The 13,397-nt window shown below is 37.8% G+C and overlaps 1 protein-coding gene across 3 annotated transcripts in view; it reads right to left on the reverse strand.

The window, feature by feature from the left end:
* The window catches only part of VAMP4 (vesicle associated membrane protein 4), a 52,019-nt gene that overhangs the window by 5,591 nt on the left and 33,031 nt on the right, over positions 1–13,397 (reverse strand). For all 3 annotated transcript variants that reach the window (XM_047840502.1, XM_047840500.1, XM_047840501.1), the window contains 4 exons: positions 11,470–11,520; positions 4,727–4,827; positions 3,718–3,797; positions 823–874 (listed from right to left, as the gene is read on the reverse strand). In XM_047840502.1, the coding sequence (XP_047696458.1) occupies positions 823–874; positions 3,718–3,797; positions 4,727–4,827; positions 11,470–11,520 (284 nt within the window). The remainder of the gene's footprint in view (positions 1–822; positions 875–3,717; positions 3,798–4,726; positions 4,828–11,469; positions 11,521–13,397) is intronic.

Here is a 13,397-nt window from a genome sequence, read left to right on the forward strand (position 1 = left end):
AATGTGCATGTCAGAAGCCTCAAATTTTTCTCTGCTCTCAACACGGCTGCCAATGACTGGGAAAGCACCTCAATACTGATTTCTGGTTTACCAATCAGTGTCACCCAGTGGGTGAATTCCCAAACACAGAATCCACGAATAATGAGGATCAGCAATATTTCTTTGGGACAAACTTTTCTGTTTAAAAAGGGTATCACCATGGAATTTTTCAAGTGGTTATTTTGAGACCCTCTAAATCTTCATAAAAATCCCTGTAAACATAGGTAAAGAGGCTTTGGAGAAAAAGAGATAATAAAAATGACCCGACTTTAATAAGAATACAAAGGAAAGGAGAAGACTAATGCTTAAACGCCTGAAATCAAGTTCAAATCCAAAACAAAAAGCAACAAAACAAAAAACTATCATATGGTGAAAATTTATCTGGATTTGTCTTCCAAACATAGTACAAAATACAAGCTTCCATACCTAAAGTTAGTAATAGAAAATGGGTGTAAGAGTAGCCATATCTGGCCTCAAACAAAGAGCTCAGCCCTGTATTTGTGGGTGGGGGGTAGAAAGTTCTCTTTGAGAATCTGATAAAAGATATAGATTCTCTCCCATAAAAATGTACATATGCCAAAATGTAAAACTTTACATACAATTTACAAACATTGTCAGAGCTACAGATCCTAGGTTAAGAGGTCCTGACTTGGGTCAGAAGTCATTACTCAATCCTGACATTAGTCATACTGGGTCAACTGAAAATAAGTTAAAAGGGAAATTAAAATGAACTCTAAAACAAATAATGCCCCCCACAAAATTACTAGTCCAGTAAATACTTACTGATAATCACTAGCAAAAGGGTAACAGCAACCAAAGCCATGATGGCTTTTATCTACAACACACAAAAAGGCATAAGATAGATATTAATGTTTGACTTATTAATAAAGTCAAGATTATCTGTAGTGCTATTTATGATACTAACTCATCAATGAACAGGCTCAATCTTTGAAAGCTTTTCACATTTTTTCTCATGTGAACTTGCTGCCTATTTGCATCTTTTTGTAAATAATCAGAGTTCCCAAATTCAAGCGTTTTGCTTGACTGGATTTTGTCCAAGGCTGTACTTACTGCACAGCAAACAGTTAACAATCAAAGCCCTCAAGAGCCTGAACATTTGTCTATGATTTCTCATGCTTCTTTCTAACAGAGACCAGGAAAAGTATGAAATTTTAGCAACTCTGTTCAAAAGTGTCAGGATATGGTGAGTAACAAAGGCATTTAATACAACTGATTCACTATATACAAAGCAGCATTTTTTATGACACTTAAAGTATATGAGAATTCTGTTGGTCTTTGTTCCCTTACTCTCTTCTTGGCATTTTTTGTCTCCATTCTGGGGAATATAATTTCAATTCTTCATGAATAACCTCATTTAATAAATGGCTTGCCTAAGGGCACTCTGTGTGCCAGTTTCTCAGTTGAGAGCAGAAAATTTTTTTTTTAATTTACATCCAAATTCATTAGCAAGAGCAGAAACCTCTGAAGATTGGTCCACAGTCAGCTGCTTAATATTTTCAGGTCACTTCTCTATAAAATGGTCACATTCCTCATTTAATCCCAACATGGATAAGCTATAAATTGGTTTGATTTTCCTGATGAATTCAAATGAAAGTCTTGTTTTCATCAAACTTTCTCAGATAGTTGATTAAAGATGGTTCATTAATAAAAAAAAAAAAAGATGCCCAGCTACTATAAACACATGAAACATTAGGAGTATCAGAAATAGCAACAAGAAGTAGCTATTGTTATGTTCCTGAAACATGTTTCTGGTAACATGTTAGTGGCTTACATTTATGAGAAAAGCAGAGTGACCAAGAGAAGCCATGGAAGCTCTGCAATTTGGACACCAGGTGCCTATTAACATTATGATAACCAAAAGATGTAGAAATTCTCCCTCCCCACCTGTTGGATTAATTTTGTTCACTTATTTTTAAAGTCAGATTTATTGAAATACACTTTCTCTAGAATAAAATTCACCCTTTAAAGTTCATTCTGATGGGTTTTGACAAAGATATAGTTGTCAGCCACCACCACCAGTCAAACATAAGGTATTTCCACCACTCCAAAATTCCCTCATACCCAGTTATAGTCAGTATCCACCTCCCTGTCCTGAGCCATTGGCAACCTCTGATCTGTGCTCTGTCCCCATATCCCTTCTCAGTCTTTCCTAAAGTTAATCGAGAAAATGGCAGTGACACAGGGACCATTCAGAAATATAATTTAAAAATATAATTTCATTTTTCTCCTTAAAAGCATACTGTTCCTCTGATCTTCTGATCTGAAATCCAGTAAGTACAAAACCACAATTTAGATATTTAGATATGGCTAAAAAAAGCTAGTCACAATGCACATTATGATCATCTTTCTGTGGCTACACAAATGGGTCCTGTGTACGTATGGGGAAAGTGAGTGGCTCGTGGACCCTTTGCTCTTCCAAACCAGGTTATAGAACAGAGAATTTCTATAAAAATGGAAAACTTAAAAGAAAATGGAAAATTTATTATTCAAAGGATACAAATTGACAACAAAATTAAAATTCCAGACAAGGGGAACAATGAAACATGTTCCCTTCCTCAGTTCTATTTGTGAAAGTAAGATGACCTAACAGGTAGACAAAAATAAGTAACTCCACAACAACCCTGGGAAGAAATTCTTAGCATATGGCAAAGCCAAGTTTAGAAAGTTATCACTAAACTTGAAAGTGAGAGATTAAAAACAATGAGTTTATGTCTAAGATTTTCAACAAAGCCAAAAATGACACGTGGAATTGGGAGGAAAAAGAAAACTGCTCGCATGACATGAAATTCACTATAAAATCTTAAGCATTTTCTGTTCAATGATTAGCAGCCATATTTAAGAGGTAAATTCATTCCTATAAAATTTTTGTTAAGAATATATTAATATGTACTGATTTTCATTTTTTTCCCCTTGTTAAACATTTCTCTTTTATTTCTTATTTCTCTGGAATAATAAAGGATAGTGAGTTTTTTTTTTAAGCCCCATTTGTCATAATGGATTCTGACATATAAACTACTCTTATTTTTCTCAACAGAAAATTCTTTTTCTCTAGCTTCCACTCTATCTTTTAAATATTTCTATATAATGCTAGAAGTGGCTCCAAAAAGGTACTAACAATAAATTAGATGAAAAATTTATATATATATATATATTTTTTTTCAACGTTTATTTATTTTTGGGACAGAGAGAGACAGAGCATGAACGGGGGAAGGGCAGAGAGAGAGGGAGACACAGAATCGGAAACAGGCTCCAGGCTCTGAGCCATCAGCCCAGAGCCCGACGCGGGGCTCGAACTCACGGACCGCAAGATCGTGACCTGGCTGAAGTCGGATGCTTAACCGACTGTGCCACCCATGCGCCCCTATATTTCTTATAAGGTAGTAAGTCTGCAAGAAGCTAAATCATTAATAAAATGTGGGTTACTTTCTGTGACGAAATACATGGAAACATCCCTTTGGGAACTGCTTGATTCCTTTACGTATTCCTGTCCCCAAAGCTATCAATTATTCAACAAATATTTACTGACTCCCAGCACATCCCAAGTTCAGGAGATAGAAGAAGCCCTGCCCTCCCCTCAGAGCTTCAAATCTAGAGGCCCTATATTCTTCGAAGACCACCTGAGATGCTGGGCCACTTATCCAATAGCTTCTGACTTACTCTGCATCCACGCCACCACATTTGCCTTCGAAGTTGTTTCGATCTGTTGCTAAAAGCAGTTGCATTATCCGATAAGCTTTCTATATCACATAGAGGATGGAGAGAAGGATTAAACGACATAACAGGATTCTTTTATCTAGTCACACAAAGACAAGAAAATATTAATTTCTACTTCTGCAAATGCATTCCCTTTTAAGCACGAAAACAACATCCTCCCTCTCCTCCACCCACAAACTGGCAATCCGTGTTGGGAGAAAAGAAAGAGCACAAAAAGTACACAAAAGTACAGGTCAGTTTGCTCAGCCCATTTTTACAGTAAGATTAAGAGAAGTCTTCCCAGGGCCCTCAATGTTTTCACATAAACATACGAGTTCTGGTAAGAAAATACTCTTTAAAAATTCAAGTACTTGATATACCTATAGAAAAAAAATCTACATGTGGAAAAGGTTAGATTCTTAGAAGATACAAAAAGAGACTGACTTTGAAGGAAAACAATGAATTTTAAAAGTGGTTAAGTTTTTTGGTTAGACAAGTCTGTCCAGGATTAATCAGGTATTCAGCTATTCATCATTGAAACAATATTTGAATACCTAACATGTGACAGCAACTGTTACAAGAGAGACTAACGTTTGTCAGTAAAGAAATGTTGCTAAGTCGCCAGAAAAAGCAGAAGATAAAAACATCAGATTAAATTTGACATAAGTGTTGAAAATAAGTGATTAGACTTCCTCCCTGAGAGTATGAGAAACACAAAGCATATCAACATAAGGCAAAAAAATTTCTACTCTATTCAACAATAAATTTAAAAAATTTCCATCTTCAAACAAATAATGCAGTAAGATGATTCAAATAAAGGGAGCTAAAATTAAAGTACTAAAATCACAAATTTAAGGACCAAATATCATTGTCCTAAATCAAGATTCCTAAACTTTGGCTAGAGGAATGTGAGGAGAAAAAAACTATCAAAACACAGATTAACAATATCAAGAAATATATGAAGTAGCTGTACCTGATTTGTCCTGTAGTTCATCTAGTCTCTCCCCTCTTTCAATTACCTTTGTAATATTTTCTTGCATGACATCAATAACTTCATCCACCTGATTCTGAACACTAGTTTAAAAGAAAGATTTAAAAATTATTTTTTCTTTTAAGAATTTTATAATTGCTGAAACTTTCATTAGAAATCTTCCATGATAGAAAATAGCAAGTTCTCAGACAATTATTCAACTCAAAACATTTAAGGTTATATAGCAATGTCCTTCCATTTGTGGGCTTGAATACCCAGGCAATTAAAGATAAGTAAAAGTAATATTTAACTTAAAGATGGTTTGTTTTTAGCCCTGTTCCTGCAAATTAAATGTACTGCCAGAATGTCCAGTAATTTTAGAATTTAGTAAAATAGCTTGACTCTAATCCAGTTTAATCTGCTTTTCAACAGGCTACTGGGGCATCACAGACACAGCTATAACGTACTTCTGCTGTGTTTATACACTAAGGCTAACAAAGGAGTTTGCCTAGGATGTTATCAGCTTATGAAAATATTCAGTTTCCAAAATGGAAATGTACACTGATAATCAGGGGCTATAACCATTCACTGCTCATCAGTTTTCTCATAAACAAACAGGGTTTAAGACACTGGCACACCTGGAAAGGTTTTGAAGCGGCCAAGAGAGAGCAGAAAGGAAAAATTGTTTTGCTGTTTTTCAAAATGAAAATATAATTTCCTCCTTTATGTCAGGTGATGAGGGCCTGTTCTAACCAAATTTCAGACTGTTTAATAAAGATTTAATCTTTGGGGTGTCTGGATGGCTCAGTCGGTTGAGCATCCATCCGACTTGATTTCTCGGCTCAGGTCGTGGTCTCAGGGTCGGGAGATCGAGCCCGTGTCAGGATTCATCTTCACTGGTTCTTAGCTGCCTGCTCTCACTTAAGAGTAGCTTCAAGTACATAAACACAGAAGCATTAAGTAATTTACAGTGTTTAGTTTTCCTCTGTTCTGTTACACAAAAATTACCTTAAATTACTTCTTAAAATTGTCATACCAGTGAAATATTTAAAAGGAGAAATAAAATGAACTCATGGTTCTTACAACTCAAAATACGTTTAAAATGCATTGGATTATATATCTCTTTATATATACTATGTACATACACTATATAGTGTGTATGTGTGTGTGTATATACGTGTGTGTGTGTATATTCATATATATATATGGCATATATAAGGATATGCAATTGTTGTTTCTAGTTGGGGAAGAAAGAACTGTGTCAATTATCACAATTTCACAATGTCACAATTGTAAGGTTTTTAAAAAAAACTCACAATACACCTCTTGTCTCTGTCCTCTATTCCACACTACCCCTCAAACTAACCCATTGAGTCAGGAGTAAGGCATGGATGTGTAATTTTTTAAAAAGAGTTCTATCTCTTCCCTATCACAGAGCTGTATCTTCAAAAAGTTTGCTTTAAAATCAAAATGGAGGCCCCATTAGACATAGGTGGGTTCAGAAGTAGTCTCAGATTCAAGTAGCAATTGCTATGTGTGATGACAGTCCTTCCTTCTTATGGTATACCCACTGACTATCCACACACAGACTCAGGGTTCACCACAGCTCCCCAGAGTTCTGTGCCTCAGATTCTACTGAATATCAGACTGAAGCAGATCCAAGCTGGGACAAGCAGAACTCTCTTCTGCCCAAAAAGATCTAACAAGTCCCTGGATCCCTAAGATGTCTTGTTGCAATTCCTAACCATCTAAACAAAGAGCTAAAGATGTTCACCCTATCTAAGAACAATAGCACAAATACTTAAGCAACTAATTAATATATCCAATAATTAATGAGAGCCCACTACGTATTGTTTCAGGCACTGGGAAGACAGTACTGAAGAAAGCAGACAATTCTGGCTCTCATGGAACTTAAGTTCAAATGTGCAAGGAGCGTACTGCATTAACTCTCAGAGCTGTGACACAGCCCGTCCCCATCCCACTTCTCCATTTAGAGCATTTAACACTAAGTGAAAGTACATACCGATTTTCTGCCTTTCCCCCACTAAGCTCGATGAATGCAGAAAACGTGCCTATCTTGTTCACTTTTGCAGCCCTAGTACCAGCCACGGTGCTCGGAGCACAGTACCCATTCAATGAACATTTGTTGAATAAGCAAACAATTTGAGTATAAATCCTGCAAAAGCATACCCAGTTACCTGAGGAAGATATAATAAGGCAGTATACCTGGAGGTCTTCATTTTTTTTAAATGTTTTTACATTTGACAGAGAGAGAGAGAGAGAGAGAGCAAGGGCGCACATGAGTGGGGGAGGGGCAGAGAGACAGGGAGACACGGAATCCGAAGCAGGCTCCAGGCTCTGAGCTGTCAGCACAGACCCCAATGCGGGGCTCTAACTCACGAACTGTGAGGTCATGACCTTAGCCAAAGTTGGACGCTCAACCGACTGAGCCACCCAGGCGCCCCTGGAGGTCTCCATTTCACTGTGACAACTGTAACAGAAACACAGCTATTGTTCATCAACGACTAGTTTTGAAATACCCAGGTAGCTATTTTCAACATTTGCAGGAGATGACAATAGCCTAAAGTAAGGCGGTTCTGCAGGGTAGGAATGGGCAACATGTGCTGCAGCCCTACACGTGATCAGATGATGGCTCCTACAGACATTTAATACACTACACGATTCTAAAGCAAAATAAAGTTCACCATCCACTGGTATAAGACTCAATCCAGCTACTATAAAACCCTTATTTAATAATGGACAATCTCACAATTGGGTTTCTGTATTTTAAGATGTTCTCATGCCCAGAACACAACTTCCATAGAAGAGAAAATTATCTATTTGTTTTAATATAAAGGGTAATTTTTTAAAAACAAGCAATAACATATTTTGCAATTACCTTTTACATTTTCACAGCAGTTACAGTACTGGGTTCTATTTGTATTTTATGTTGATCCTATCCTCATCGTTACACTTCAAATGCCTTCAAAGCAGAGACTGTCCCACTTGTCCTTTTATTTCCTAGGTCATGTGAAATGCGCCCAGTAGGCATTCAACAAATATTTTCGGATCTGAATGAAATATCTCATTCATTCAAAAAACATTTATTAAGGAATTATTATGATACTATATATTGAGGACACCAATGTGAAGGTTTTAAGTCCAGTCTTTAGAAAGATTACAGTCTACTGGGGAAAACTGGTATCCACGATTATACTACCATGTATTAAGTGCCACAATGGAAGGAAGCCCATGGTACCAGTCATGCAGCCTAGATGAATTCAGCCTGGATCAGAGAGAGATGGCATCGAGATCCTGGTACTGAGTTTTGAGGGGAGAAGTACGAATTGGGCAGAGTAATGAAAGTGGTTGATGGTGGGAAAGTTCTAGGTAAGAGGAGGGGATATTTCAAGTATCAAGTGATTCACTGGACACTGGTGAAGAAGCTGGGGCAAGAAAAGGGTGCAGGACTTCTAGATTTATAATTTGAGCAACTGAGCGTCCGTAGATGATGAGCATTAACTGAAAGAAAAAATTAAGAACTCAAAGGAAAAGCAAGTTTGTATAGGAGGGTGTGGAGATTTATATCATTTCCAGTTAAAGGAGAGTCGGATGGTAGAAGAAAGGACACAAGAGAGAACATACCCAGGAAAGGATAAAACATGCAGAAAGGAAAAGGTATTTCAACGTTGACTTAAGTCATCCTTAGAGTCTGACACAACTTGCATTCCTGAAACGTCCCTATTCTAATCATCAACAGGGAAGCTGCGGTGTTGTGGAGTCTGTCACAAACCTCTTGGAGCCTCATATTTTCCCACATGATCGTCTCTCACGTGTGAGAATTAGATGTAATAGTGTTTAAACGCTTAGCACAATGCCTAACCCTTAGCCTGTGCTTACTGTCAGTGTTCTTCCATTAAGAAGAGAAAAGTGCTCAGCAACAAACACTTTTCCCTTATTTTATAAAGAAAATATTTATTTTTACAGTTAACACCCCCATCTTGTGGCTTTTTAAGGTACTGTTGACAAAAGAAGGTTTAAAGTTATGCTGTATTTTTGCAACTATATTGCTGTTACATCATGGAACATTCCTTGGGGGCCTTTTTATAAAGTTAAACTGATTGGACCAAGACTATAGTTAGGAAATTCCCTACCCAGAACAGAGAATGACTGTAATCCATTAGAGTTGCATTTATAAAGCTATTATTTAACTTAAAAGCAAAGAAAACATTCCAAAGAGAATCATACATTTTATACAGGCATGTGATTACTTTAAATCTAACCAGAAAAAAATCTTCCCTCAAACACCTGAATATTTTTTTGTGAAAATAATCTGGTGGCAACATGCCAATCGAATTCAAACAAAGTAATAATGTTGCTGATCCATGAGGTCAAGAAACACCCTGTATTAAAATGTTATAAATTACATGGTGATAACAGCTTAAAGAACTCACCAGCGCTAACAATTTTGGTTACTCAACTAATGCCAGGTATCTGTCCATGGGCAAGCTGTGTGGTAGATTGTGCTCTGCCATCTTGGGGCATTCTGGGCACACACATGGAGTCATGCCCTGGTTAAATAAGCATCCATGAGTCTGTGCCCACAAGGTTTACATGACTGACCACCTTTTAAGTCTGGCAAGATTTTAGCTCTAGAGTGAGAACCATTATACTTACTCAACAATTCCTTACTTTTCTAAAATTCTGTGATCACCAAAGATATTGTGCTAATTAATATGTACATATACATATTCATGTGTGTGTGCCTGGTACTTGTTCACATAGACATATGCTTTGTTTGCAATGCCCATTTGGTACAACCAGCAGTGGTTTGGGGTTCGGCTGGAAAATCATATTCAGAAGACTCAATAGGCCATACTCAGTACTAGGCTCACTCTGCAGAAGGATATCAGAGAGAAAAGCAAGCATATGGGCAGGACAAAAAACAAGTGTGTCATCAGTGGAGTCCTTTTCTCTAGAGCAGCTTAGGTATGAGAACTATGTGGGTGGAACAGAAGTCACTCTGGCTCAGTGTAGAGGAACAGCTCTGCCATGGCATCCTGATGACCCTGAATGTTTTGTAACCCTCCCAGGACATGAGAAGATGAATGAAGCCATCTCCCATTCACTGTGAAGCCATCTCCCACTCATCACCCTAGAAGACTGTCCACAGACAATTTCTTACCACCTCCCAGGTTCTGATGATGTATGAGGCTTTCTGCAGGGCGTATCTGCCGACTATAAAACCGCCGAGCTACAGTGCAGAACTGGCTCCTCTGTAACAGGGTACCCTACAACTCCTATTACAGCCATGCGGCCCCTTTTGTTTTGGAATCATCATTTTTGGTGTGTCCGAGAACCCAGAGAGTCTAGCACTTCTTCCTTTTACTGCCTACATGTTATGGACTGCCTGAATCTAAGCAGTCCTTTGTATCTTTACTGGCCAACAGAGACTTGGAGCAGCAGACTCTTCTGCTGGCCTTGAAGGAGCAAGTATCATGGGTTCTCCAACTGCAAGGAAAATAATTCTGTCAATACTACCTGAGCTCAGTCAGTAAATGGATCACAGCCCTGGCAAAACTTTGATTTCAGGCTTGTGAGACCCTGTGCAGACAGCCCACCTAAGCAGTGACTGAACTCCTGACCCATAGAAAACGTGAGATGATAAATACGTATTGTTTTAGACTGTTAAGTTCAGGGCAATCTGTCAGACAGTAAGAGAAAATGAAAACGTCCTGTCCAGAACTCAGTTTGTTGGAACCTTGGTTCTGATTTCAGACTCCATTAGCTAGGATTAGGTGAAGTATGGATATTTTTTCTTCATACCAACGGCTACCTGACTAAAGCCCAAGTATCTTAATAGTAACTTGATTTCCTATCACAGCACCCTTCCCACTATGTGCCAACTATAGCCTGAACTAGAGCAGGGCTATCCCTCCTGAGATCCTGAATCCATTTAGTTTACCGTCCATAGTTAGTATTCAAAACTTAGTCTGTTTCCAAAGCTGTTTCACTGCTCTGCCCATTCTGTCTCCCTTCTTGTCAGGACTCAGATCCTTCTAACATTAGATACATTTACTACCGCATTACCCATCACCCACCACCACCAACACATATAGATAAAGGTTTAAACGGAAAATTAATTACCCATAAAACTTAGATCAATATATGTATTAGAATAAGTAACAGATATGACAACATTCTGGAGGGATATAAAAAACAACTGCACTTTCAAAAACCAAACCTATGATATTACATCTATTATTCTGAAAATGGGACTCAAGCACAGATTTAAACCAAAACTGACCTTGAGATTATGCTAAATAAATGCATCTGACATAAAGTAATCAAGTTAAGAAAACCAACAAACAGGCACCAGATTTCCTTAGCTATGATTCAGAGGTAGCTTTGTGAAAATAGAAAGTTACTGGATTTTTACAATCCTGTAGTTATAGTCAGTCTACATCTGGGCTCAGCAAAGTTTTTTCTGTAAAGGGCCAGACAGACAATAGGTATTTTAGATTCTGTGGGCCATAAGGTCTTTGTCACAGCTACTCAAATCTGCCATGGTAGTTTGAAAGCAGCCACTGGCAGTAAGAAAATAGGCATGGCTGTGTTCCAATAAAACTTTATTTAGAAAAACAGGCAGTAACCAGATTTGGCTCCTAGGCTGTAGTTTGCCAACCCTGGGTCCACACAGAAATACGATAAAATCACTTAAACAAATGAGTATCTCAGGAACTTACTGCTTAATTTTATCATTTCTAGGTCCAAATCTTGGTCCAGATGGTCCCCTTCTGAAAACAAAATACCAAGCACATATTAATGAGAGCATTAAAATAAAAAATAGAAAACACATACACACAATCAGGCTTAATTCTAAACATGGACCAGGAATTTACCCCAAGGAACCACACATAACTGGTATTGCTGGAACGTGATGTGTAATCACATCTGCACTTCACTGGCCACAACTAACCTCATTCTTCTGAATGTTAAAACTTTCAGAGAAAATAGAGTTTATATAACCTTAAGTTACACAAAGGTTGTTGTAATCACTAAACTCTGAAACATCATAACAAGAGTGCCAGTGACTATGAATAGCTTTCTGATCAGTTATAGACAGAAAAAGTAAATTCACCTTTGAATTAGGTTATAATAAATGCTGATTATCAAAAATGGATACAGAAAAAAATCCATTCAAAACACTCTTTTTTGTTGCTCATCTTAAATTTATCAACAAAGCTAACGGGAAATTCAGGTCTATGAAAATACCAACATTTCTCAAACTGTTATTTGTTAGTCAAGTGTTGTATCATTTCAACCAATCCATTTTAATACTGGGGAAATAAAAACTTGTGGATAATCCATTTTGAGTAATTAGCATTCCTCTGATGATTGAGAATAAGGTATAAATTATAAAACTTAAAAAAAATAGAATTGGGGAGACTGGCTCAGTTGGTGGAGCATACGACTCTTGATCTCAGGGTTGTGAGTTTGAGCCCCATGTTAGGCATAGCGCTTACTTAGAAAAAAAAAAATTACAAAAAAGAAAAGAAAAAGATCTCTACCAATTAATCACTAACTCCCCATTCCTCCTCCTCCTAGCCCCTGGCAATCTCCATCCTGCTTTGTGTCTCCATGAATTTGTCTACTCTAGGTACTTCATATAAGTGGAATCACATAAAATTTATCCTTTTGTGAACAGCTTCTTTGACTTAGCATAGGTTCTTGGAGATTCATCCATGTTGTAAACATATGTCAGAATTTCCTACCCCCCCCCCCCTTTTTTTTTAATATTTGGAAACAGAGAGAGAGAGAGAAAGAGAGAAAGAGAGAGAGAGAGAGAGAGAGTGTGTGTGTGTGTGTGTGAGAGAGAGAGAGAGAGAGAGAAGGGGAGGGGCAGAGAGAGAGAGGGGGAGAGAGAGAATCCCACGCAGGCTCTGTGCACAGTGCACAGAGCCTGATGTGGGACTCGATCTCAAGAAACGTGAGATCATGACCCAAACCAAAATCAAGTCAGACAATTAACTGACTGAGCCACCCAGGTGCCCCAGAACTTCCTTCCTTTTTAAGACTAATATTCTACTATATCCATACACTGCATTTTGCTTATCCATTCACCTGCTGATGGACATTTAGGTTGCTCCATCTTTTGGCTCTTGAGAATATTGCTGGGTGTTGATAAACTGCTGGGTGATAAACCTGGATTTTGATTTCTTTTTTAAAAATTTATTTGGTTTGTCTCCTCTTCAACACCCAAACAGACCCACAGTGTGTGGAAGCTGTATTTTGAGCAAGTGTGCTAGCTGCTTGTCAGGCCCTCTGCAAAAGGTACATTATTGGGAGTGGACTTCCAGGGGTACGTTGCAGGTCTGAAGAATTAGTGTTTCTCACAAGGTATCTCGCTGACATTGAGAGAATCATTTATGTAACCTTTTCAATACAAGGCCTTTTCAATACGAGGTCCTTTCTGACGGGTAGCTAGTGCTCTAGGTCTAAGGCTTTTTACCATATTTGCCACTGTGGCAATTAGCTTTGTGACTCTTGGGAAATCTTGTCACAGTAGGAGGTATCTTCCCACATCATCTGACCTTGCCAAAATGATACTATTTCCTATTAATGGATTTGTTTCCTATGTTGTTCACTGCTTCATGGCTGTCAATTATTTTTA

Source organism: Prionailurus viverrinus, chromosome F1 (assembly GCF_022837055.1).
Source record: "Prionailurus viverrinus isolate Anna chromosome F1, UM_Priviv_1.0, whole genome shotgun sequence".
NCBI lineage: Eukaryota > Metazoa > Chordata > Mammalia > Carnivora > Felidae > Prionailurus > Prionailurus viverrinus.